The sequence below is a fragment of the Polypterus senegalus genome, chromosome 12, assembly GCF_016835505.1.
Source record: "Polypterus senegalus isolate Bchr_013 chromosome 12, ASM1683550v1, whole genome shotgun sequence".
In the NCBI taxonomy this organism is placed as follows: Eukaryota; Metazoa; Chordata; class Cladistia; order Polypteriformes; family Polypteridae; genus Polypterus; species Polypterus senegalus.
The window spans coordinates 141835951-141859497 of record NC_053165.1 but is presented as its reverse complement, the minus strand read 5'-3'; the positions used below and the strand labels follow the sequence as shown (position 1 = coordinate 141859497).

The 23547-nt window shown below is 40.4% G+C and overlaps 1 protein-coding gene across 2 annotated transcripts in view; it reads right to left on the bottom strand.

Moving 5' to 3' along the window:
- The window catches only part of LOC120541745 (RNA-binding protein with multiple splicing 2-like), a 53399-nt gene extending 52847 nt beyond the window's left edge, over positions 1-552 (bottom strand). For both annotated transcript variants that reach the window (XR_005636069.1, XM_039773644.1), the window contains exon 1: positions 144-552. Coding sequence is in view for 1 of the 2 variants with exons in the window: in XM_039773644.1 (XP_039629578.1) it covers positions 144-194 (51 nt within the window). In the remaining variant the exon portion in view is untranslated. The remainder of the gene's footprint in view (positions 1-143) is intronic.
- Positions 553-23547: the final 22995 nt, after the last annotated feature.

The following is a 23547-nucleotide window of genomic DNA, read 5'->3' as shown; positions in this document are numbered from 1 at the left end:
TATCGGGATATTACAGCAGTCTAAAATGCAATTGTTAAAAAAAAAAAAAAAGTTATGAAGAGGATAGGAGTGCGACATTCCCAGGTGAAAACACCTCCTGGAGTTTCCTTGAGACGCCCAATAAAGAAGCAGCCTATCCTTACCTCTTCTTCAACGCTGTTGCTTGGCTCAGCGTCAGACTTGATATTACTCATCGCGACTTCTCGGTACTTTCCGTCAAAAAAAAAAAAAATCCTTCCCTGCTTTTTTCTTTTAATTAACTGTATATTTGAAGTTCCACGAGAGGGAAAAAAAAGAACTTTAGTGCTGTTTTGTGAAAAAGGGTGCACAAGTGATAACAGTGCTTTATGCCAAACGTATCCCAGAAACGCATACAGAAGAAAAAAAAAGGAAAAAGTGACAAAGTGGAAAGGTGCACTGTGAAGGTGAAAGAATGGAAAAGAAGAGGCTTTATCCCCTTGATCCTTTACATCAAGCTTCTGTCAATTAAACGCCAATTGAGGGGGGGGAATATCTCCAGTGTGAAGACTTGCCGCCGTTGTCTTTACTCCTTCTGCTTTTTCAAATTGCCGATCAATTCAATTAAAGAAAAAATCTATTGCCGTGACGTCTGCGATGGGACGCAGCTGGAGCAAGTCCCACCCCTTTTTAAAACGCAGCACAATTGCCATGGAAACCATGGGGGTAGTTGAGTATTCCCTACAACTTTTTTTTTTTGTTTGTTTGTTTAATCAGTAATCATTTGGCATGCCATACTTCTAAAGTAATGCTGAAGTAAGGAGGACCCGCGTGTCTCTACATTATCGGCGTAATCTAATTGCACGGTGTATTGGAATTGATACGGAAGCAATTGTTCAAATTTAACTTATTTTAGCTAATCAGGGAATGTTTTATTCCTGTTTGAGGAGTTATATTCGAATAAACGCAAACAAAAAATATCTTAGTTGCAGGTTTTAAAAAAGCCGTGCAAACTGGAAATATTGCAGCATTCTGCTTGCATCGTAAATAAAGTGTTAAAAGACATAGACATGTCTAAACCTTTTGTGAGGATCGCTAATAATGTACATTTCCGATTATTAGAAGTGTGTTCAAACGCCGCCCATTATTTTGCATTTTAAAATATGTTATTCTGTTCACATTGGTGCCCGGATAATCGTCTAAACCAGGGGTTCTCAAACTCGGTCCTGGGTGACCCCTGTGGCTGCAGGTTTTTGTTCCAACCAGGCTCTGTTTTTAATTGGACTCCTGGGTTAATTAAGTGAACTGTTGTTTCCCAGATTCCCTGCGTTTTGGGAACAATATACAAATTAGAAAACTAAGTTTGGTGTAAAAAAAAAAAGTATTACAATGTACTAAGCAGTTATGTGTATTTTTTTCTTTTTAACAGTATTTTCATCTTGATTGTCATTCTACTTTTCTAGGTGTTCAGATTGTTTAATTAATCCGTTATTTACTACTTTGTGGGGCTGACGCTAAAGTAGTTGCAGCCTTTGACGATTGAGTGTTGTTTGCTTGGGTTTCTGCTCTGCTAGTTTTTAATTGTCATTATTAAGATTCAATAAAGGGAGAAAACTGCACAGAGAAAGGGCGAAATATAATAAAAAGAGAGTTAAGCATTTAAATCCATAGCAAAAACAGAAATATTTCTTATAAATGTAAAAATCATGCTGTTGTGCTTTTCTGAATGTAGAATAAAATATAAATAATACCAGCTAATTAAATGAGACCAGTGCTATCAGGTGTTGTCACTGGTTGGAACAAAAACCTGCAGCCACCTTGGTCCCCCAGGACCGAGTTTGAGAACACCTGGAAACCGTTAAATCGATAGCGGCGAGGCGTCACCTGCCAGCGTTGCGCGCTCTCGAGGTCGCTTTAGTGGTCACTCCAAAAACTGTCCGGCGGTACCAGTTTGGCTCAACACGCTCGTCTGCATGGTAGGCGAACAGAATCGGCGTAAGGGAACAGAAAATGGTCAACTAAAATAAAGTTAAGTACCGTGCCGCATTCGATACAAAAGATGAGCGCTTGTGTGTCTTGTGATCTTTTACACGGGGCTCAAAAAAAAAAAAAAGACTCGTGGGCTTTAAGCACATTGAAATTAACGCAACGCTAACCACTGAAAGTCCAGTTACAATGATTTTTGAATCGCGTGCGTCAAGGCCAGCCTTCAAATTTAAAGGTGCCAACAGTTGGAGCAAATGCACAGATTCTTTTTATAGTACCTGATTATTTCAAAAATTCTGATCTGAAAACGTTGACTAATAACCTACAAAAAAAAAAAAAAAGCTAAACAAGGCTGTCAAATGAAAAATGAACGCGACCTGTCCTTACAGAATCCGTTCATTCTGGCAATTATTTCAAAACGCATTAATGAATTAGAAGGTGCACGAAATGCAGCTTTTAAAAGAAATCTATTTAAACCGTTTTCTGCTCAACACACAATTGGCTAAACGTTAGAACATCACCTCATTTTTGGTCTTTCCTTGTTAAGAATCATTCTTTCTAGAAACACTGGAATTACGGCAGTTCATTTGTAGCTTCTGGTTAAAGCGTATTGATCGACAAAGTTATTTTTTCTCTTGCTAGAACACTACTGTTTTGTTACATTTGTATTTTTAAAATGCACACATTCCAACTGATTATGTGTTTCTTTTATTTTACATGTTCGTATTGCCTTGTCCTCATGGGCTCCAATTTTTAAACTAAAAGGCGGGTAGACCAACAGGGCTGCTGCGGGTGGGCTCGTAATGCAGAAAATAAAATGCAGTCCAATTGCCCAAAATCTGTTCATATGATTGAAAAATAATAAATTGTTGCACTTATTATTCACACATTATTCTAAAACTAAATTAAACCTACAACAAGAATCATAAAACAGACTAATTTAGAAAATTTTTACTAACATTGTGCGCAAGAAAAGTGAATACAAAATATAAACTTGACAGTAATTGAAAAATGTTATTCCTGTATAGTCGTCGTGCATTTTATGACATTTGCTCAAAGGTGTTGCTATCCTTGCTGATATTTATATTTGTTATTTCTGCAGGTTAGCATTCTATTTTATTTGTTGTGTTAATATTTGTACGACATAATTACTTGCACTGTGTTTATTTGTAAATATGCGTTTGACTTCGTTGCGGCTTCTTCTGTTTAATACCCTCTGCGTTGTAATACGACGTCTCCTAAAAATAAAGGTGCGAAAGTATTTCTTCTCAGTAATGTTATGGGGGCACCAGTCTTGTTCCCCAAAAGAACCATCCTGAAGATTCCAGAAAGAACCTCAATTTATTTTGATCCGTAACAGTCTCCATAAACAAATATGAGTACAAAAATCTCCAAAATACCAATGAATTGGCGATTTTTAAACCCACTCTTGCTGCAAACAATAACTGGTTAAGTTCAGTTTTTTTTTCATTGATCTGTTGTATCCTGCGTCTGCTAGATATTAAATATTTCTGTTTTTATTCACATATTAGTACTCTTTTTCAAATCCCCATGAACAAATTTCACACGAAGAAAATCCTTCCCAGATTTAAATTATGCTTTGTCAAGCTGATTCTACGAAAAACAACAACCCAACAACTTGGCATTAAAGAGTCGTTATTTTTGAAAGTGCAGAAAATGGTTTAAAACACATGAATATTAGCGAAGGGCTCAATGCTACACAAAACAAGAGTATCTGATGCCAAGGCGTCAATGAACAGAGGCGGCTGAAGTGTAGTAGGAAGCTTGCTGTGTCCGCATTGGAGGAACAAACTTGACGAATTGTTAAATAATCAGCCATTTAAAACTCCTGCTCGATCAGATTAGCGATCAAGTCATATACACATTCTGTACACTAATTACGGGTGCACAAGGCATGCTGATCTTTCGGAGCTGCCCTTTATAGCACTTCTAGTTCATAAGACTGCAGAGAGGTGCCTTTGAGCACATTGCACTACCTGGGCTTTGCATATTAAATACATTCGTCCTTTTGAAAATCCTTGCCCTGCTTCTTCTGTTTTCTACTGGAGTGTTTTCATTTTTTGTTTATTGAATACGTCCAGATTTTAACAAAATATCGTTGACATGGGTGATGAAGAAATAATAAAGTGCACAAATTAAGCTATTAACGTCAACGATTTTTCATTTACAAAATACTGCTTTTTAAAGGTGGTTAAGAGAAAGAGTGGGTTAATGTTAGGCGGTAAAATTAAAATCGTATCAAACACCGATATCTAGAACACGCGTTCCCTAAACGCTTAATGGAACTTACTCCCCACCTCCACGCCTAAAAATAAATGAATAAATAATAGCCATTATGAACATCCTGATCGCAGGATGTCGAAAGAGAAGGATGGACTCATTCATCCATGCACCGTAACACTCCCGGCCAGTTTCCATTCCCCTTCTCAGCTTGCTTTGTTTGCTCCGAGCTATGACAGCTTCGGACACGACGTAAGAGCGAGTGGTGGACTGGACGCCAGTCCAGCCACAGAAAAGTGAGAAGACCAGTCAGTAACCCTGCGCAGCCCCACTGCTCCTGCTTCAGCTTCTTTCAGGTCTGTAAGTCATCGGGCACCCCTTCCGGATTAGCCTGAAGTCCAGGGGTCAGTTACTTACAGGTCTGTGCTGGAAACGGGGCTGCAGCAAAAAACGACGACACGAAACCAGCAGCACCGACTGCTTAGCACAGGACAGGCAAGAAGGATCGATACGGGGACAGTTTTACAAATGAGGAGTTCATCAATTGTTTGGCCGATCTTCCTTTTTCAAGTTGCGCTTCTTACTTCCACGTGTTGGCTTCTTTTTGTGGCATCTTTGAGCAGACAAAGTGCAAGAATGCGGGGTGTGTCAGTGAGGCTTACTGGGCAGACGAACCATAACAAATCCATTCATTTGTTACTGTCTCACTTTAATGTCTCACTCATGCCCCATGTCACACATACATTACCCATGATATAAATTTACAATATAACCCAAATCCATTCGTCCATCCATTATCCAACCCTCTATATCCTAACTACAGGGTTACGGGGTTCTTCAGGAGCCAATCCCAGCCAACACAGGGTGCAAGACAGGAAACAAACCCTGGGCAGGGCGCCAGCCCACCGCAGATAACCCAAACCCCATTTACAAAAACTCGTTTAAAACTTTGAAATTATGATAAAGTACACAAGTTCCATTAATGATACTGAAATGACAGAAAACCTGACCCTTATTGCTTAACCGGTTTGGCTTCGGCTTCCCTGCGTTCCTGCTCTGAATATGTGGGTATGGAAAATGGATGGATTGATGTAAAGTTATTCAAGCACAGTTCATTTTTGATTTACTTCACCAAATTAATATTTTTATTTTTGAAATATTTCCGTGTGTGTGAAATTTGTTGGAGGACTGTTACCTCGGCACAGGCGACCCCTTCATGACCAGCGCACATCTTTGTGGTCATTTAAAGAGCAGCGTGTAAAGAATGAAAATACTGAAAACAAAATACACGTAAAAATGGCCATCTCTCAAGCAGAATTTGAAATGGTAAAGTGATCCTTAATTTACTTAGTACAGAATTTTTATTCCTTTCAAAGGTAGGTAATGTTATTCATATTTCTTGAATATTTAAATAGTTACATTATCTTTTTGGCTTTAAAAAACTTAAGGGAGAAAAAAACAACCATTTATCCACCTTATTACAAAGATAAATATCTGAGTGTACATCTGGTTGATATGTCTCTGTCATTCCAGCAGACAGTGTGTCAAACATTTTTAGTAATAAAATACATTGCATTTGTCATTCCAACAGATGGCTCATCACAAACATTAACACTACGTTTACAAATTGCATGTCAATTGGCACATAACAGAGACATAGGCATTGCAGTTGTCTTTCCAACAGATGGCCCATCACAAACATTAACACTGCTTTTACAAATCCCATAAGAAATGGCATATAACAGAGACATATGCATTGCATGATATGCTGCAAATGCTAACAATGAGGTCTACGTTGATTATTTAGATTTCTACCCATCTTAGGTGGTATAGCACAGCTATAGGAGATTTATTTAAGTAGCATAATGGAATCCTTAGGGGGGTGGAGCAGACAGCTGCTAAATCCTTTTTAAAATTTGCTTCCCATGGGCCTGCAGTTGTTACTTTCTTTTCAGTGTTTATTTTCCAAGAGCGTAGAACTTTGTAGTCAGTAATACAATACTTTTTAAAATATTTGATATCTCTTGTCTTATGTGCAGCCTCAGCATTCCTCCTACACTTCGCCTGTCTATCCTCGTGTGTTTCAGTTTTTCTTGCCTGGCACTTTCTCTCCCAATTTTTGAGTCTGTAAAGGCTGCTACTCAGACTCTGCCATTGCAAAGTGACTTGCTCACCTGCTGCTGGCTTTTTGACTACCACCAATGGTAGACAGGACCCCCCCGTTACCTGTTGTGAAAACATCATTCATATTCTTGCTAATATTTCCTGTCTCTAAAGGTGAATCGAGTTATGACTAGTTAGGATTTCACAACCCAGTATCACTTAGTATGTTGTTGGCTTTGTTGTCGTTGAAATGATCCATTTATAAAATCTGCTTCTTGATCTTGCTCCTATCTAGTGATGCTGCCTGGCTGGACCACCTGTTATCATACTCAGTGTCTGTCTCACTTATGGCTTCTGTCACCATTGCCTAAGGTGTACCAAAAGAGAGGCTGTAGCTGCAAACTTTGGTCCTTCAGTGTACTCTTCGTATCTTGAAGGACGTTCTTTCCTACTACCATTCTTTGCCCCATGGTGTACTTTATGGGGTGGATTCTTATTTTTTTGGGATGAAGTTCCTTCGTTGGCCGCCCCTCTTCTCTTCCAGCATTTGCTAAAGAACCAAAAAACAACTAGAAGAGTGCAAGTTGCCCAGCTAGTGTAGCTACTTTGAAGGTCCCTGCTGTCAGCTTGAAATCTGTCTCTCCAGTTACACAGCCATCATTTAGACTGAAACCAGTCCTCCAAGAGTTAAACATGGGGCTGCTGTTCTGTGCATTTGATTTATTAATATTTAATAAAGCAGCGCTGCTCAGTGAAATTATTCTGACTTAAGAGCCAAAATGCACATTTTTTCAGTTCACCTTCTTGAGTCCCCTTTAGCTGTAGGAATTCATTATGAATATTTGATCGTCTGGTGGAGTGCTGCTTATGATGGCTGACTTGTAGCTCATGCGGCCTTCAGACATCCCAATTCACCTTCTTGGCGAGATCTGGACACTCTCCCTTGTCCATGTTGGTTCTGTGGTTTTCCTTCCATATCCCAATGACATGCAGGTTAGATGACTGTCAAATCTGAATTGTTCCATGAGAGAGACAGAGTGTCTGTATATGAGTCAGCGTTTTGATCAACTGGCATCCTTTCCAGGAGTGATTCCTGTCTTCCAGTGCAGAAAAGAGTCACGTGACACATCTGGAAGTTTGGGTCTCCAGCAAGAAAAACGAGAACTGAAATAAATAAATACAAACATCAATACAGACAGTTACCGAGTCGTTTTGACATCCCCCCCTCTTAATTGTCCGCCAAAGTTATTGAAGGCGCTACTTGATATTTTCTGAACATGCCTGTGTTACCAAAAAGTTTAAAACTGGATCACAAGGCCGTAAAGGTTGAGAAACACTGTCTTATATTTGAAGACTACTTTATATTGTCACAATCCATCCATCCATTATCCAACCCACTATATCCTAACTACAGGGTCGCGGGGGTCTGCTGGAGTCAATCCCAGCCAACACAGATCGCAAGGCAGGGAACAAACCCTGGGCAGGGTGCCAGCTCACCGCAAGGCACGCAAACACACACCAGGGACAATTTAGAATCACCAATGCACCTAACCTGCATGTCTTTGGACTGTGGGAGGAAACCCACGCAGACATGGGGAGAACATGCAAACTCCACGCAGGACGGACCCAGGAAGCGAACCCAGGTCTCCTAACTGCGAGGCAGCAGCGCTACCCACTGCGCCACCCTTGCCGCTATATTGTCACAAGCAAATTGAATTTTATGATGATGCACATTAAATCAAGAGGGTCTTGTCCAGAATAGTGAAACGAGGACTCACCTTCAATCATGGGCCTCAATGTGGTTTTCGGAAGCAAGCATGCAATGCACTTTGTGGTCTTAGCACATGGAGGTGGGAGGCAGACACAATGACTGTCACAGGGTGAACAAATGCAGCAGATCAACAAACATCAGACCTTGACGTTTGTCTCTTTGCACAGTTTTGATTTTGCTGTCATACTCTGTAGTTTCTATGTGGAAGTGACTCAAAGCCAACAATATCAAACTTGAGTTGTTTTTTTTTTTTTGTTTTACAGGCGTACAATTTGTGGAGAAGAAAATTTTTAGTGTTATGTGTTTAGAAAAGAAAGAAGACCAAAGGCCATCAAAGGACAAACCCCTGTGTATCACAAGGAATAAACTGTTTAAAAATGGTGTTGAGCTGCACCAAAGTGTCTTCCATCCTCTTTGATTGCTGATCAGCACCATGATGAAGGTGACTGGAGACTGGAAGGTGTTGGGGTTACAAAAGGTGCAGAGATGAGTTCAGGAATTTCATTCTAGGTTGCTGTTTTTCTGTCTGGCAGTGCAAAAAGACAAACCGGTGAGCTCCAGTGGTGTATCTAAATGCTCTGTTTGTGTTTCTCATTCACTCTTGTGAAGTTCATTCCATACACACACATATGACACTGCTAATGTTACAAAGTAGACATCTTTAAAAACTTAGCACATGTTTGATACAAGGTTTTCTTTTTTTTTTGGATTTTATTGATTTTATTAAAATCAAATAACATTCCACACCAATAAGTTAAGTCTTACAAAAATAGTTTCGACACAAATCAACCCCCACCCATGAGAAAGAGAGTTTTGCCAGCAGAGTAAAACTTTGTTAGTAAAAATACATAAATAAATTAATTAATAAATGAATAAAGATAAATAAAGTGGAAAAAAAGAGACGAGAGAATCTGCTTCCCCAATTTAAATGCTGTTGTTAAAATGTTACTGATTAGATCCTGGTAGGTTCTAAAAAAGTTTTGTACAGATCCTCTTAAGTGAGAATTAGATTTTTTCCAATTTCAAATAGTATATAACATCAGTTATCTGCTGACTTTAAAGAGGTGAGTTGGGATTCTTCCAGTTGAGCAAGATGAGTCTACGTGCCAGTAGTGCAGTAAAGGCAATCACAGTTTGTTTGTCCTTCTCCACTTTAAGCCCATCTGGGGGAACACCAAACACAGCTGTTAGTGGATTAGGAGGGATTGTAACACCACGGCTGTCTGATAGGCATTTAGACATTTTGGTCCAGAATGATGTTAATTTGGTGCAGGCCCAAAACATGTGACCCACTGATGCTGGAGCTCGATTGCAATGTTCGCAGGTTGGATCTTGTCCTGGAAACATTTTGGACAATTTTAAACAAGACAGATGTGCTCGATATATAATTTTGAGTTGAATAATTCTATGCTTTGTGCATATGGAGCTCGAATGGATTCTGTGCATTGCTACCTTCCACTCCTTTTCTGATATGTTGAGTGAGAGATCGTTTTCCCACTGTTCTCTTGAATCTTTGAAAGGGAGGGACTGTAAAATGTTTTTATATATTTCGGAAATGCTCTCTGAGGCCTCGAGACAGGCAATATTTTTTCCTGGATAGAGGGAGGTGAGTAAAATTGGGCAGGTTCGGTTTAACAAAGTTTCTAATTTGAAGGTAGTGAAAGAAATGTGTTGCTGGAAAGTTAAATTTGGAGTGTAATTGTTCGTAGGATGCAAAGACATTGTCTATGTTGTCACAGGAGGCTAGAAGACAGACCCAGCCGGGAAACCTGGAAGGACCGGGAGGTGGCCTATACATCCTCCAGGCCATGAGGGGGCAACCACTCTGGGTTGGGAGAGGACCACGGGAGAGGAGCAAGGAGGCTCAAGCCCGTTGGGCCCCGTGGCCACTGCCAGGGGGCACCCCGAGCCTCATGGAGCCCGGGAAACATTCACTTCCGCCACACCCGGGAAGATGGATTCTTCCAGGGACGCCCGGAGTGCTTCCAGGTGCATGAGCAGCACTTCCGCCACACCAGGAAGTGCTGCTGGAAGAGCATCATCGAGCACCTGGAGCATGTCTGGGTGAGCATAAAAGGGGCCACCTTCCTACAATGAGGGAGCTAGAGTTGGGAGTGGGAGCAGGACGAGCCTCCAGTGGAGAGAGGAAAGGCAGTCCAAGGACATTGGGAAAGAGGCCCGTGTTAGTGGAGTGTCTGGTGCAGGGGCATGGTGTGTTGTGTGAAGTAAAGAACTGTGAATAAACGTGTGCTTTTGATAAAGATGTGGCCTCAGTCTGATGGTGTCCAGGCGTATCTCACAATGTACAGATCTCTAAGTGACTTAATCCCAAATGTTTTCCAGACATTAAAAACTGCATATGTTTGAGGGCGTGGAAAAAGGTGGTTTTCATGAAGAGGTGCCACATATGAAAGATTCTCCATCTTAAAATGCTTCCTACATTGGTTCCATATTCTGAGTGAGTGAAGTACAATTGGGTTGTTAGTATATTGATGATAACTTGTATTATTGGGGTACAAAGGAATTTCCTTTTTTTCTTTTGGGTTTTTGACACCAAAGATCATTTCTAGATGTGTTTTTTTGGTTTTAGATCATTTCTGGAACGGAGTATGTTTTGGTATTAATACATGCCATTTGATTTGGCTATGGGCACAGCCCTTTTGATGGTCCCTTTCTCGGGACATGGCTTCTTGCTGTTAACAGGTGTGGTCCCAAAAGCTGCACCATATGATGTACTGAACATGACACTTAATAAGCCAGCATGTCGGACTTTCTTGCTCGCTTCACTTCTTGTGTTTGACAAGAGTTTTGGGTTTGGAGCCTAATTCTGTGTCTTCCTATTTTTGATCTTAGCTTAATTTTTATTTGGATCCATCTCCTAATCCTTTTGCCAGCTTTTGGTAGAAGGGAAGCGTGTTTTTAAAAAAGCAGGTGGACTTGCTCGTGCTGTTACTCTGCTGAACTGAGTGGCAAAACAGCTAAGATAGACTCCAGTTTTGGAGGAAGTGAGTACAGTAGTGAGATGGATTTGCATGAGCAGCTGACAAAATTCAATTTGAGTTCAAAGTTTTCTGCTTTCCTGGTTAGACACACAGAAGATAGCAGAACAAGGTTTTTTTCTAATTAGCAAAATTAACCTTGGGGTATAAGTGAGCAGACATCTAAAGATATTGCCAGATGGTGGACACTGAAGGCAGGTAGACAACTTAATGCAGTCAAATTTTTAATACTTGCTTAAAGGCCTGATATTTTCAGTATAGTCTGAATATCTATTTTCTGTTATACTGGCATCAAAAATATGAACCCCCCACATAATCTGTCCAGAGTCCTAACTGTCCTGCCCTAAACAGATTTCGCCCCAAAGTCAGTCTGACCCCAAGCAAATGGAAGGCTTCTGGCCTGGGTAGGCATCAACATGAAGAACAGGCTTTTAAAGTTCAAAAGAGACAAATAAATGTCCCAAAATATAGATAAGGCATACAAGAGAGGGGGTGACCATAAACCCCTGGCTTATAAATGAAAGGACAGAGAAGGAGAATATTTATTCACAAATGACAATACAAGACAAGACGCAAAAGAGCACAAAAGATTTGCCTGAAAGGCAATCGTATTGTGAGCAGCTTCCACAATTACAATCCAATAACAAAATCCAATAAACAGAAGCAAGAAATCAACAAAAAACAGTAAATCCAATAAGCAAAACAAAACAAATGTACACATTTTTCCAAAGAAGTCACTCAATGAAAAATTTAAATCTAAGACAGAGAAGGAACCTCAGCTCAGATGTAACAGGTAGAAAAAGCTCTACATCCGCGGTTTTCAAACTTCTTGACTTGTGGACTGGCAGACGAGTGCGAACATCGTTGTAGACTGGAGAGGTGAATATAATAACCTTATTTACTCGACATCATAATTGGTGTAACAGTTTTATTAATATACTCCATTCAGCTTTAAACACCAAGCTATAGTTGCTGAGATTGTGCTTCTGTGTTCCAAATGCAAATAAACATTTGTGATTACATAGAAAATTGATTTTGAGATCAAAAACTTCAGATTCATGTTCTCCTACAATCTGAAAATGCAAAAGACTTGTTTTCTAATTGACTTCTGTCTGTTATTGAATTTTATCTAGAGACATGAATGAAATAAATTTGCTTAGCAAACAATAAATTGATTAATTTCAAGGCTCAGTGAAAGCTTATGTATAAAAAATTAAATAAGGAAATTTGAAAAAATAATCTGAAGAAGTCCTTATTTACAGTGTACCAAAACAATACTTTAAACTGAAATGCTTGTTTAATGAGGCAGAATGCCACTTCAATCCACAGCAGACTGCCTCTGCTTAATGATCATTTTAAAAAGCTGGCAATAAATAAAATATTGCATACGTTTTAGTTATGAGAAGCAAAAATGACAAAAACCTCCTTAAAACAGTGTTGCTAGTGAGTGACAGCGCCCACTTGTGGAGCAAGCGAGCAGTTTCGAAAGCCAGAAATCTACTTGTGATCTAACCTGACTAAAGTAAAGCTAGAAATTACTAGAAGTTTCTCACAAAAGCAACCTCAAACAAATGACTACTGTAATGCAATGAAAATTAAATAGCGAACAGAAAAAGGTGTAGAACCATTCCTGGAATGAGAAGGCAGGGAGTGAAAGGAGAAAACTCGTGTTGAGCCGAGCGACCTAATCGCAAACCAAAGGATTTGTTCAGTCCAGCGATTCCAGGATTAGAGATTAAATTATAAAAATTGTGCATAAGGGGGATTCTATACAACAGGTTTTAGAACATTTTGTGTCAGATAGAAGTTCCAAGTTTTCTAGTTAGGCTCCATGTACATCAAATTCATAGCACAAAACATAACCTAATTTTTCATTTGGAATGCTATCTGAAAAGTGTTCACATTGGCTAATAAACATGATATGAAATTCAATTATTTTTGTGGACCAGGAAAAAAATTGTACAGATCTGGTACCAGTCTGCAGAATGGCTGTTGGGAGACATTGCTCTATACTCTACTGGTTCTTTAATGGCACTTCATGGTCCTTTACTGGATTGTGTGGCTTCTTATTGGATTATTGTTTCACAAAACACCATTTCATTCTGAGGAGAGTTCTTTGCCTATGAAGTTGTTTTTTTGTGCTTTGATATAAACACCTAATATGTATAAAAAATCTGATATCTTTAATGTATGGTAGGCTACCTAGTAGGACACCAACAGATTAAGAAAACCCAAGATTAGTCTGTATTACTGTATTTGGCAAGAGTCCTTTTAAATTCTTCAGCCATTGGTATTTCATCAATCTGTTACTATCAATTCCTGGTAATTTTCTCTGTATGGAGCCTGTTACGGATCTGCATAAATGAAGGTTCTTTCTGGAATCTTCATGTGGATGGGCCTTTTGGGAACCATGGCACCTTTATTTTTTTACAGTGTACATGGCTAATTTTAGTTGGTTCTGTTGTATGCAGGAGTTACAAATATAGCGAGCATGGTACGAGGCCCCCTAAAAGATAAAGGGACAATACCTCCCCTGGATCACAAGAGGGCAGCCACCCTGGTCTGCATGGGGGCCACGGGATCAGAGCTTGGAATCTCAACCCTGCTGGGGCTCGTGGCCACCGCCAGGGGGCGCCTGGAGGATTGTGGAGCCCTGGACTGCAGCACTTCTGCCAAAGTCAGAAGTGCTGCTGGGAGATCGTCAAAGAGCACCTGGAGCACATCCGGGGCAGTATAAAAGGGGCCGTCTCACTCCATTAGATGAGCCAGAGTTGGGTGGAAGAGGATGGAGCTTGTGTGTGGAGGAGTGAAGGAGGCAGAATGAGAAGACTGGAAAAGAAAGAAACAAAGGTGGGACTATTTTACTTTTTGTAAAAATTGATTGATTTGTATTGAATGATTGTAATAAAATTAATAAAGCTTCAAAAAAAAAAAAACCTAATTGGGGGTAAAATGTGTACTGTGCGGTGTGTTGTGCAAAAGGAAAAATAAATAGTGTGTGTTCTGAACATTGTGGGTCTGTGTCTCTGTCTGTAGCTGGGCTGATCTTTCCACAACATGTAAACATAGGCCAAGACCCTTACTGTCCAGCCCAGAAGAGGCTCACTCAGCTCATCTTGCTCCAACTACCAACAATGGGCTTTTGGCTTGGCTAGGCCAAAAAATGGAGAAATAAGTATTAAAAGTTATAACCATGAAAAACACTGGCTTGTGAATGAAAGGCAAACATAAATCTTTATAAATGAAGAATTTATTTACAAAAAATAGAAAAATCTGAATTAGCATTAGTTGCCCTAATTCTGAGTGTTCATAAGAAATGTAATGATTTGCTTCATGAAGCAGAAGTGCATAATAAACAATAATAGTCGCATCAGAAGTTTGAAATGTGTGCTATAATTTTAATATTTAAAGACAGAGCCGACTATACTTCCTCAGAAGGCTGGCTGTATTGTAGGCACAGAGCTGGACAGTTTGACATCCGTGGCAGAGCAACGGGCGCTGAGCAGGTTCCTGTCCATCATGGAGAATCCACTGCATCCACTGAACAGGATCATCTCCAGACAGAGGAGCAGCTTCAGCGACAGACTGCTGTCACTGTCCTGCTCCACTGACAGACTGAGGAGATCTTCCTCCTCCACACTATGCGACTCTTCAGTTCCAACCGGGGGGGTAAATGTTAACATCATACAAAGTTATTGTCTGTTATACCTGCATTGTTATCACTCTTTAATATTGTTTTTTATCAGTATGCTGCTGCTGGAGTGGGATTATGTGGGATTAATAAAGTATCTATCTATCTATCTATCTATCTATCTATCTATCTATCTATCTATCTATCTATCTATCTATCTATCTATCTATCTATCTAAATATTTGTAACTGTAATAGAAATGTGTCATTTTTCATCCTCTGTTAGAGGGTTAGATCAAAAATAACATCATCTTCATACGATAATCAGTAATTTTCAGATAGTCTACAATGATATCCCACATTTGTCATTTTTTGCCTTCTGGGAGAGAGAGAGAGAGTTGGGGAGCACGTGCTGATTACTCTGCGTTGCCACACCCAGCACACGATGAACCAATCAGATTGGGACCGGAGTGCAGCATGTGACACTGTGACACCTCAGCGCCACACTGGAACAGTGTGAAGTTTTTTTTTACAGTGGCTGGAGTGCCAATCCTGCCACCAACCTGAGAATTTTCCCTGCAAGTTGGAAGACCTTTTTGTAAGGCTGGATGCAGATTAATGTCATACCCAGGACAAAGCAATTGTAGGTTAAGGGCCTTGGTCAAGGGAGCAGTGTCACTTCAGGCGTTTACGAGATTCAAACTTCTGATTGCCGATGCAGATCCCTAGCCTCAAAGACCATCACTAAGCACACAAATATCAAAAAATTGATCAGCAAGCTTGAAATTTCTTAAATGTAGACTCCACTTGCCTCTTTTTTGACTCCTATATTTTCAATGTTTTGTGAGCCTTGTATCTCACCAGGGGGTGAACCCCTAGAGTTGGTTGATTTGGCCTTCACATCTTCAAGTCCTTCTGATCATTTTCGCTGAAGACCCCTATTGGTTTACTCTTTATCATAAAGATGTAATTTTCTGCATAAAATATATTCCAAAAGTCCTTGAATTGTGTAGTGGGAATGATAGCAGTGAGTGAGCTTTCCAATTATGTACTTTTGTATGAAGTTTTTTGAAGAATCCTTTTCTTTTCCTTTGTTTTTGTTTGGGCAGAAAAAGCAAAGATTTGTGTTTCTTTTTGTAAATACTTTTTCTTCACCATTTCAGCTGATCTTTAATTGTGTGTCATCAGGACTGTGTTTATTAATTGATGACAATATAAAGACCAGAGCAATAAAAACTAACTGCAAGCAGTAAGTTAACGCTGTACTGATTCTGTTCAGAGGAAATTTAGGAAGAATTTCTGAAAAAATAAGCGTGCCCATTTTACTTATCATTCACTTTATGGGACCATCACAACTTAATCTGTCATTGAGCTCGGCCAGCCACATAAGATTCCTCATGAGTTCTTGTTTTCCTTGGGCCTTTCAGGGTTAACTTTGGCTCCTGCCTGCCTGCCGGCCTCCAGCTGGATCCTGTCTGACAATCCGAGTGGGATGTTGGCTTCGTTGAACTCACAGTCCCAAAGCCAACAATGAAAGTTCTTGCCGACTCTGATACATTAACTTGTTAGCTTGCTAGTGAGCTGTTGCTCTGTACCTTCTAGCTCATTGTGGTTGCACAAGGCCCCTGTGCCAATCAGTTCTACACTGGGTGGTGAATGCAGTCAGTCAATCCAGCTTTGTTTTGTACACCTCCTTTCTCAAAAGATCTTTATGATAAACCCATCTCCTTATTAATTTGCCTCTGCAGTGACTATCACAGGCAGAAGCCTTCCATCTGTAAACTCACTATGGACTGAAAATGAAAAATCTGAGAAGGAAACTGAAAGCATTTCACCTCGCCCTGAGTTGGCTCCTACATTACACTGGATGCTGTCACGATTGGCTGCTGCTACATACAGCCGTAAAAATCGGCTAAAATGAAAATGCCAAGATGCCTGTAATTACAAGATTTTATTTTCTGCTTTTCTTTTATTGGACCATCATTAACTGTTGTGGCGGACGGCCAGGACCCATGCCCGGCCGAGACGCCCCTTCAACACTGGATCTGGGGGAGCAGCCATGGGATGCACTCTACGTCCCCAGGAACACTTGGTGGCAGCCCCCCTGGGTTGCACTGGGGCCCATAGCATGGAACACTGGAGCTCATCCTGGTTGGGCTCCGTGGCCACCGTCAAAGGAAGCTGCAAGGCTTCCTGAGCCCGTATGGGCGGCAACACAGCCACACCCGGAAGTGCAGCCTAATTTAGGTTAATTACCACCTGAAGCACTTCCAGGTGGAGTATAAAGGGAGCTTGCAGCCACTACTCAGGGCGCCAGAGTCGGGAGGAGAAGGACGAAGCTGCCCTGGGAGGAGTGGAGGAAGAGAAGAGAAGAGTGTGATTTGGGGTGTGATTTACTTTGGGGTATTTTTGGGACTGTATTAGGGCCAGTGGGACATGGGGAAGATGTGTCCCATAGCTGAAGAAAAACTACATCTTTTGTTTATTTTACCAGTGCCTCTGGTGTCAGTCTGTGTTGGGTAGGCGCCAATAAAGCGCCTGTATAACAATGTCTACATTCAGTAAAGAGGAAAGGTCATTAGTTGAAATACAGTCTGCTCTCCCACTTCCTGCAGGTCACCCTGGTCAACCTGCTGAATATCTTCAGCACCAGGCTGCTTCAACCACTGTGCTGCAGTGACTGCTTTAAGATATCATTTTAACCAGCTGCCATTAAAAGATACAATAAATATCCTGGCTAGACTGTATTTCTATGCATTTTCCAACATCCACCTCAATAAATGAATAAGTGTCTGTCTGTCTGCTCTGTCTGTGTCATTCCAACCGATGGTGCACCACAATCATAACACTGCTTTTACGAATCCCATATCAAATGGCACATAACAGAAATGTATGCATTGCATGGTGCACTGCAGATGTTGACACTGAGGTCTATGTTCACTACTTAGATTTCAATCCGTCTTAGATGTGGAGCATAGCTAGTTCATTTTAAAGTGTGTCACGCACAAGCGTTTAGGGAGCAGCTTAAAGACCCAACGAGCAGCGCGAAATCGCATGTCAGGGGATGACGACAGTGTACTAACCGCTCTCTCTTTGTTCAGACAGGAAAGAAGAGAAAACTCCACCTTGGATTCACCTGAAAACCCTAGCCAGCAGAACAAGCCACTTCCAGATTCCTTCCTTCCCTCTGGTCCCCCAATGATGACGTCACCACATCCCATCTACCTCAGCAGCTCCTTTCCCAGAATTCCCTTTCCATTTCTGTCCCCACAGCATAAAATGTCCGCCGATCATTATACCCATTGTCTGTATTGAATTTTCATCACTGACCAGATAACTGCAAAACACTGGTTCTTACAGTACATGGGGATGGATTCCTCAACTTTTAAAGATCGTGTTTGTGCTTTCTTTTACAGTGATAATGGAGATGTGTATATTATTATTTAAATTAGAAGGCGTTTGATGTGGATTGCTCCAAAACTGAAAATTGTCCTCGTGATCGCTAAAGTACCTGCAGTATCTACCTACATCTGCTCACACTGAATGTAGGCATACACAGTCACGTGAAAAAGAAAGTACACCCCATGAAAGGTTTTGTCTCTTTTAATATAGGTGGACATATCAAGATGTGATCTTCATTTAAACAGTATCTTTAAATAAAGGTGATATCATTGAGAAAAACAATGAAAATTATTTGACTTTGCAATAATTTATTCAATGAAAAATGAACACATATGTCATTTTAGGAAAAGGTCCACCCTTGGCTCTGATAGCTAGTATTGCCTTCTCGAGTCAGCGTTTCTTACAACTGTCTCGCAGTTTCTGACTTTGACTGGGAAAAAGATGCTGAGTTCTTTTAGCTGTGTGATGGTTGAAGGGTGTCTTGTAGGCACAGCCCATTTCAAATCCTCCCACGGCATGTTGATGGGATTCAGATCTGGGCTTTGACTTGGCCATTCCAGAACCCTCCACTTCATTCTTTTCAGGCATTCCTTGGTGTATTTACTTGAACGTTTAGGGTAATTTTTATGTTTCAATGATCCACTTTCATATGAGCTTTAATCTCCTGACAGATGGTCAGACAACAACAACAACATTTATTTATATAGCACATTTTCATACAAAAAAAAGTAGCTCAAAGTGCTTTACATAATGAAGAACAGAAAAATAAAAGACACAGTAAGAAAATAAAACAAGTCAACATTAATTAACATAGAATAAGAGTAAGGTCCGATGGCCAGGGTGGACAGAAAAAACAAAAAAAAAAACTGTAGACGGCTGGAGAAAAAATAAAATCTGCAGGGATTCCAGACCATGAGACCGCCCAGTCCCCTCTGGGCATTCTACCTAACATAAATGAAACAGTCCTCTTTGGATTTAGGGTTCTCACGGAAGGACTTGATGATGATGATGGTCATGTAGACTTCTGGTTTTTAGTCCATCAATGTTGGAGCATCATGATGCTTTGAGTAGGTGGTGGTGGCGCAGGCCACCACCACAAAGAACCGGAAAAAGAAACAGAAGAGAGAGTAGGGGTCAGTATGGATTTTAGAGCCACCATGAATAGTTACTATGATGAATTGAACATACAGAGTATCAGGATTAAATTAAGGTGAAGTTATAAAAAGGCCATGTTAAAGTAATGTGTTTTCAGCAGTGTTTTAAAGTGCTCTACTGTATTAGCCTGGCAAATCCCTATTGCCAGGCTATTCCAGATTTTAGGTGCATAGCAGCAGAAGGCCGCCTCACCACTTCTTTTAAGTTTTGCTCTTGGAATTGTAAGGAGACACTCATTTGAGGATCTGAGGTTACGATTTGGAATATAACGTGTCAGACACTCTGATATATAAAATGGAGCGAGATTATTTAAGGTTTTAAAAACCATAAGCAGAATTTTAAAGTCAATTCTGAAAGACACAGGTAACCAGTGTAGTGACATCAAAACTGGAGAAATGTGTTTGGATTTTCGTTTCCTAGTTAGGATTCTAGCAGCTCCATTCTGCACTCGTTGCAAACAATTTATGTCTTTTTTTTTTTCTTTTTGTCAGGCACCTCCTGATACAATGAAGAATTAATTTTGGATTCAATGATGGTGAACTGATGAGGCTCTGATGCAGCAAAGCAGCCCCAAGCCATAACATTTACACTACCATGCCTTACAGTTGGTATCAGGTTCTTCTGGTTAAATGTTGTCTTTGGTTTTCATAAAACATGTCTTCTGTATTGATGCCAAATAACTCTGTCTTTTCTTTATCTCTCCCAGAGGAGTTCTGGTCTTTGCCAAGGAGTTCATGAGCAAACGTCAGTGTTAGCATTTAGTGTTGTTTCTGGAGAGCATATGTTTCCAGCTGGCACTCCTCCCATGTAGATCACACTTGTGCAGCCCCTCTCTAATGGTAGACTCATGTACTTTGACATCAACAGTTGCAAGAGATATTTTTGAGTCCCTTGATGAAATTCTGAGGTTCGTAGAGACTTCTTTCAGAATCTCATGTCTTGATTTTGGTTCTGAACTTGCTGGGGTGGCCTGGCCTGAACAAGATAACATCCATCCATTCATCATCCAACCCACCATATCCTAACTACAGGGTCATGAGAGTCTGCTGGAGCCAATCCCAGCCAACACAGGGTGCAAGGCAGGAAACAAACCCCGGGCAGGGCGCCAGCCCACCGCAGGAACAAGATAAGAGTTTTTTGAAATTCTTCTTCACTTCAGGATCTTCCCAACAGTGAAATGGTGGATTTCCAATTGCTTGGGGATCTTTTCAAATCCCTTCCTAGACTCACAGGCATCTATAACCTTCTTTGAAGGTCTCAGAGAGCTCTTTCGATCTCAGCATGGTGATAAGACACACTTCAATAACAACGAGCAAAGTAATTGTTTGATGATTAAATAAGAAAGGTTCGTCCAAGATGCTCTCTAATGGTGTACTGGTCATTTGCATCTGATCTTGTGCAGTGATAAATGGATGGGTGGACTTTTTCCACAGGTAACATTTACATGTATATTTCTTTAAATTATACAATGTACAACAAGTAAATGTGGTTTGATGTGTGTTATTTTGTCACTTTTATCTACAGATATGGTTCAAGTCAAACACCACACAGACAGCAACTGGGATGGGATCTGAAACAAGATATCTAGGCTATGAAGAAAGAGAACTGTTCCACCGTGGCGATTTCCTGTCGAGATCAGGCTTTTATTATATATTAAAGATTATTTAGTGCTACATGTTCTACAAACAGAACCGTGAGAGAAATACCAGCATTTCTCCTACCAGTAGAAAGTATTAGAATCACATGGAACTTCCACAAGAGTTTAATTTAATGTAGCTTCGCAAATCAGGATTTTTTTGGATGAATTCCCACTTCATGGAAAATGTGAGTTTACAAGCTGCCTGAAATAGCTTCCATTTAAAGTAAAACATAACGCATCTCAGAGCGAGCGAGTGTGCGAGGAGGACAGTCTGTGTGAGCTTTCCAGACAGATTAGCAGCTACTCTGTTTCTTTTCCCTAAAAGGGCCGCACTGTCATTTTTGTTTTATCTGAAGCAGTCAAGCACTTGAGGAATGGAAGTGTTTTTTCTCGGCCACTCAGCGTCAGGAGGGTGCGAGAATTCCTCTGATATGCCTATTAGGGCTTGGAGCTCCACTGTAGCGAAAAATAGATTTGTGAGATAAGTCCAAGGGTGGAGGAAGATGGCTACCATCAAGCCTTGTGTTTTCAACAGCTTTTGAGGAATTTCTAAAAAAAGCTAATAAAGAATTGAATGTAAAGTATTATGAAAGGAGGATTAAGGCTCTGGAAGGCTGTATAAACTGTTAAAATGATTCAAAGTGAAGTTTAACCATTCATTTAAAATATACAATGTAAAAAGAAAATAACCTTTTTTGGTGTTTGTTTTAAAACTCTGGGATAAGAAAAAAAAGATGAGGAGAATCCAACACACGCTAGCTAATTCATAATGTCTATAAAATGTTCATCTTCTTCCCCTACAAGGCATATCACCAAGCTGCAGTCTGGAATCTTATTTTTTTTTTTATTCTCCAGTAATAAATCAGGAAATGCTCTGAAGCTAAACAACAAAAAAGAATCAAATTGTATAGGCCTTCATACGTTTGCTGGAAAACAATGAGATGTTGCGAGTATTTGACCCAATTACTGTAATGGTACAATTCACTGTGTGGAGTCAGCCTACTGTTGATATGTGGGGACCAGCCCAAGTTCAATTCTTATTGTCGTAGTAGATTTTTATTTGTGTTCTTATGTGCTTTCAGCAGATCCTCCAGTTTTCTTCCATACCCTAAAGATGAGCAGATGTAGGACTCTGGACAGTCTGACTGAGTCTTTGTCTGAGCACATGTTCTGTGACAACTGTCCCACACTTTACACACTTTGCTGCCAGGGTAAACCCCGACCCTACGCACTTCATCTTTGAATCAACAGTTTTGGAAAGTGGGTGAGTGTGAGACCATGTCCTGCAAATTCCCCTAAGTAGGCTCCATTAATGATTCCTGCACAGTTCCATTTTCTTCCAGGGTAGATGTTGACTCCTTGAGACATTGTAATGAAAGCAAACATTGACTGGACCAGCTGAGATGACAGACAATGACGGGTGCACTGCTTCCTCATAGGTGAAGCATTTTGGTTTAGATTTACGGCCATTTCAGAATTCACATGTAACCCATAAATCCATCTTGGTATCCTCTATACTCCTGATTCCTTCCAACTTTTATGGTTGACTGGCTTTCTAGTTTGGCCCAAGGTGAATGACTGTGGTTGTGCATGTAGTCGGCCAGGTGATGGACTGACTTTCTAATTGTTTACAACAGTCGGCTTATTAGTCTCTCCTGAGTGGGGTTCAGTCAGGTGGGGTCCACCACTGTACAACAAAAGTGTTTCATATGAGTACAGCTTAGTTATGCTGACCACAGATGGCCAAAGTTCCTATTCATGGGCAATGTGCCCTAGCAGTTAAGTCACTGAATTGCAGCAACAAGGATGGCAGTTCCGTCACTGACTTAGGTAATGTCTTGATTTGACAGCTGTTCCACAGATCTGCTCTTGTAAAGCACCTTGGCATGTTGGCACTATGCAATAATTTATATTCTTGACTATGAAAATAAAATCTGATGGTCAAACTCAGCTCATTACTTTTCTGTGTTATTCTGCGTGATCGACTTTGCCTGCAGTCATTTAAATCCATTGGAATAAGAGAATTCATAGTCGTACAGCCAGCCCATTATCACCTCCTTGAGGTCAGTATCATCAGGAAATTACCATCCACATAGGAACTTGTTAAGGTTTCAAAAGAGAAAATAATCACTGGTGACCAGTTTAGGACCGTATGGTGGATGGTTAAGCTCTATGAAGCCATGATCCCTGATAGCAGCCTTCAGTTCTTGGGATTAATGGGATGATTGACAGTTTTCCACATCAATTGTGTTTGATGACCTCATATAATGACTTCATTTTGGAAGCAAATGTTTCTTCAGTGATGGTTGTCTTATGTAATTCCAACAGCAGAACACCCTTTGAATCCTAGAAAATTATCAATACAAATTTTTGGCCGACTGCTGTATGCAAAGGTTCTTGAGGTTTGTGGACAGCTTATGCTTCCATTGTATGGACTCTTGTTTGATTTCATGGTCATGTTGGTGAATCCACATTTCATCCCCAGTAACAATCCCTTCAAATAAGTCAGCGGGATTTTCTCTAAGAAACCCCAAGTTCTCGTAACTGAATTCCTGGCAACGTTTTTTCTGATTGTGTGTCAACATTCGGGGAACACATAGGACACTGACCTTTGACATCATCAAATAAGTATGGCTGATTGTGGAAACGGTGCCAGCTGAAAT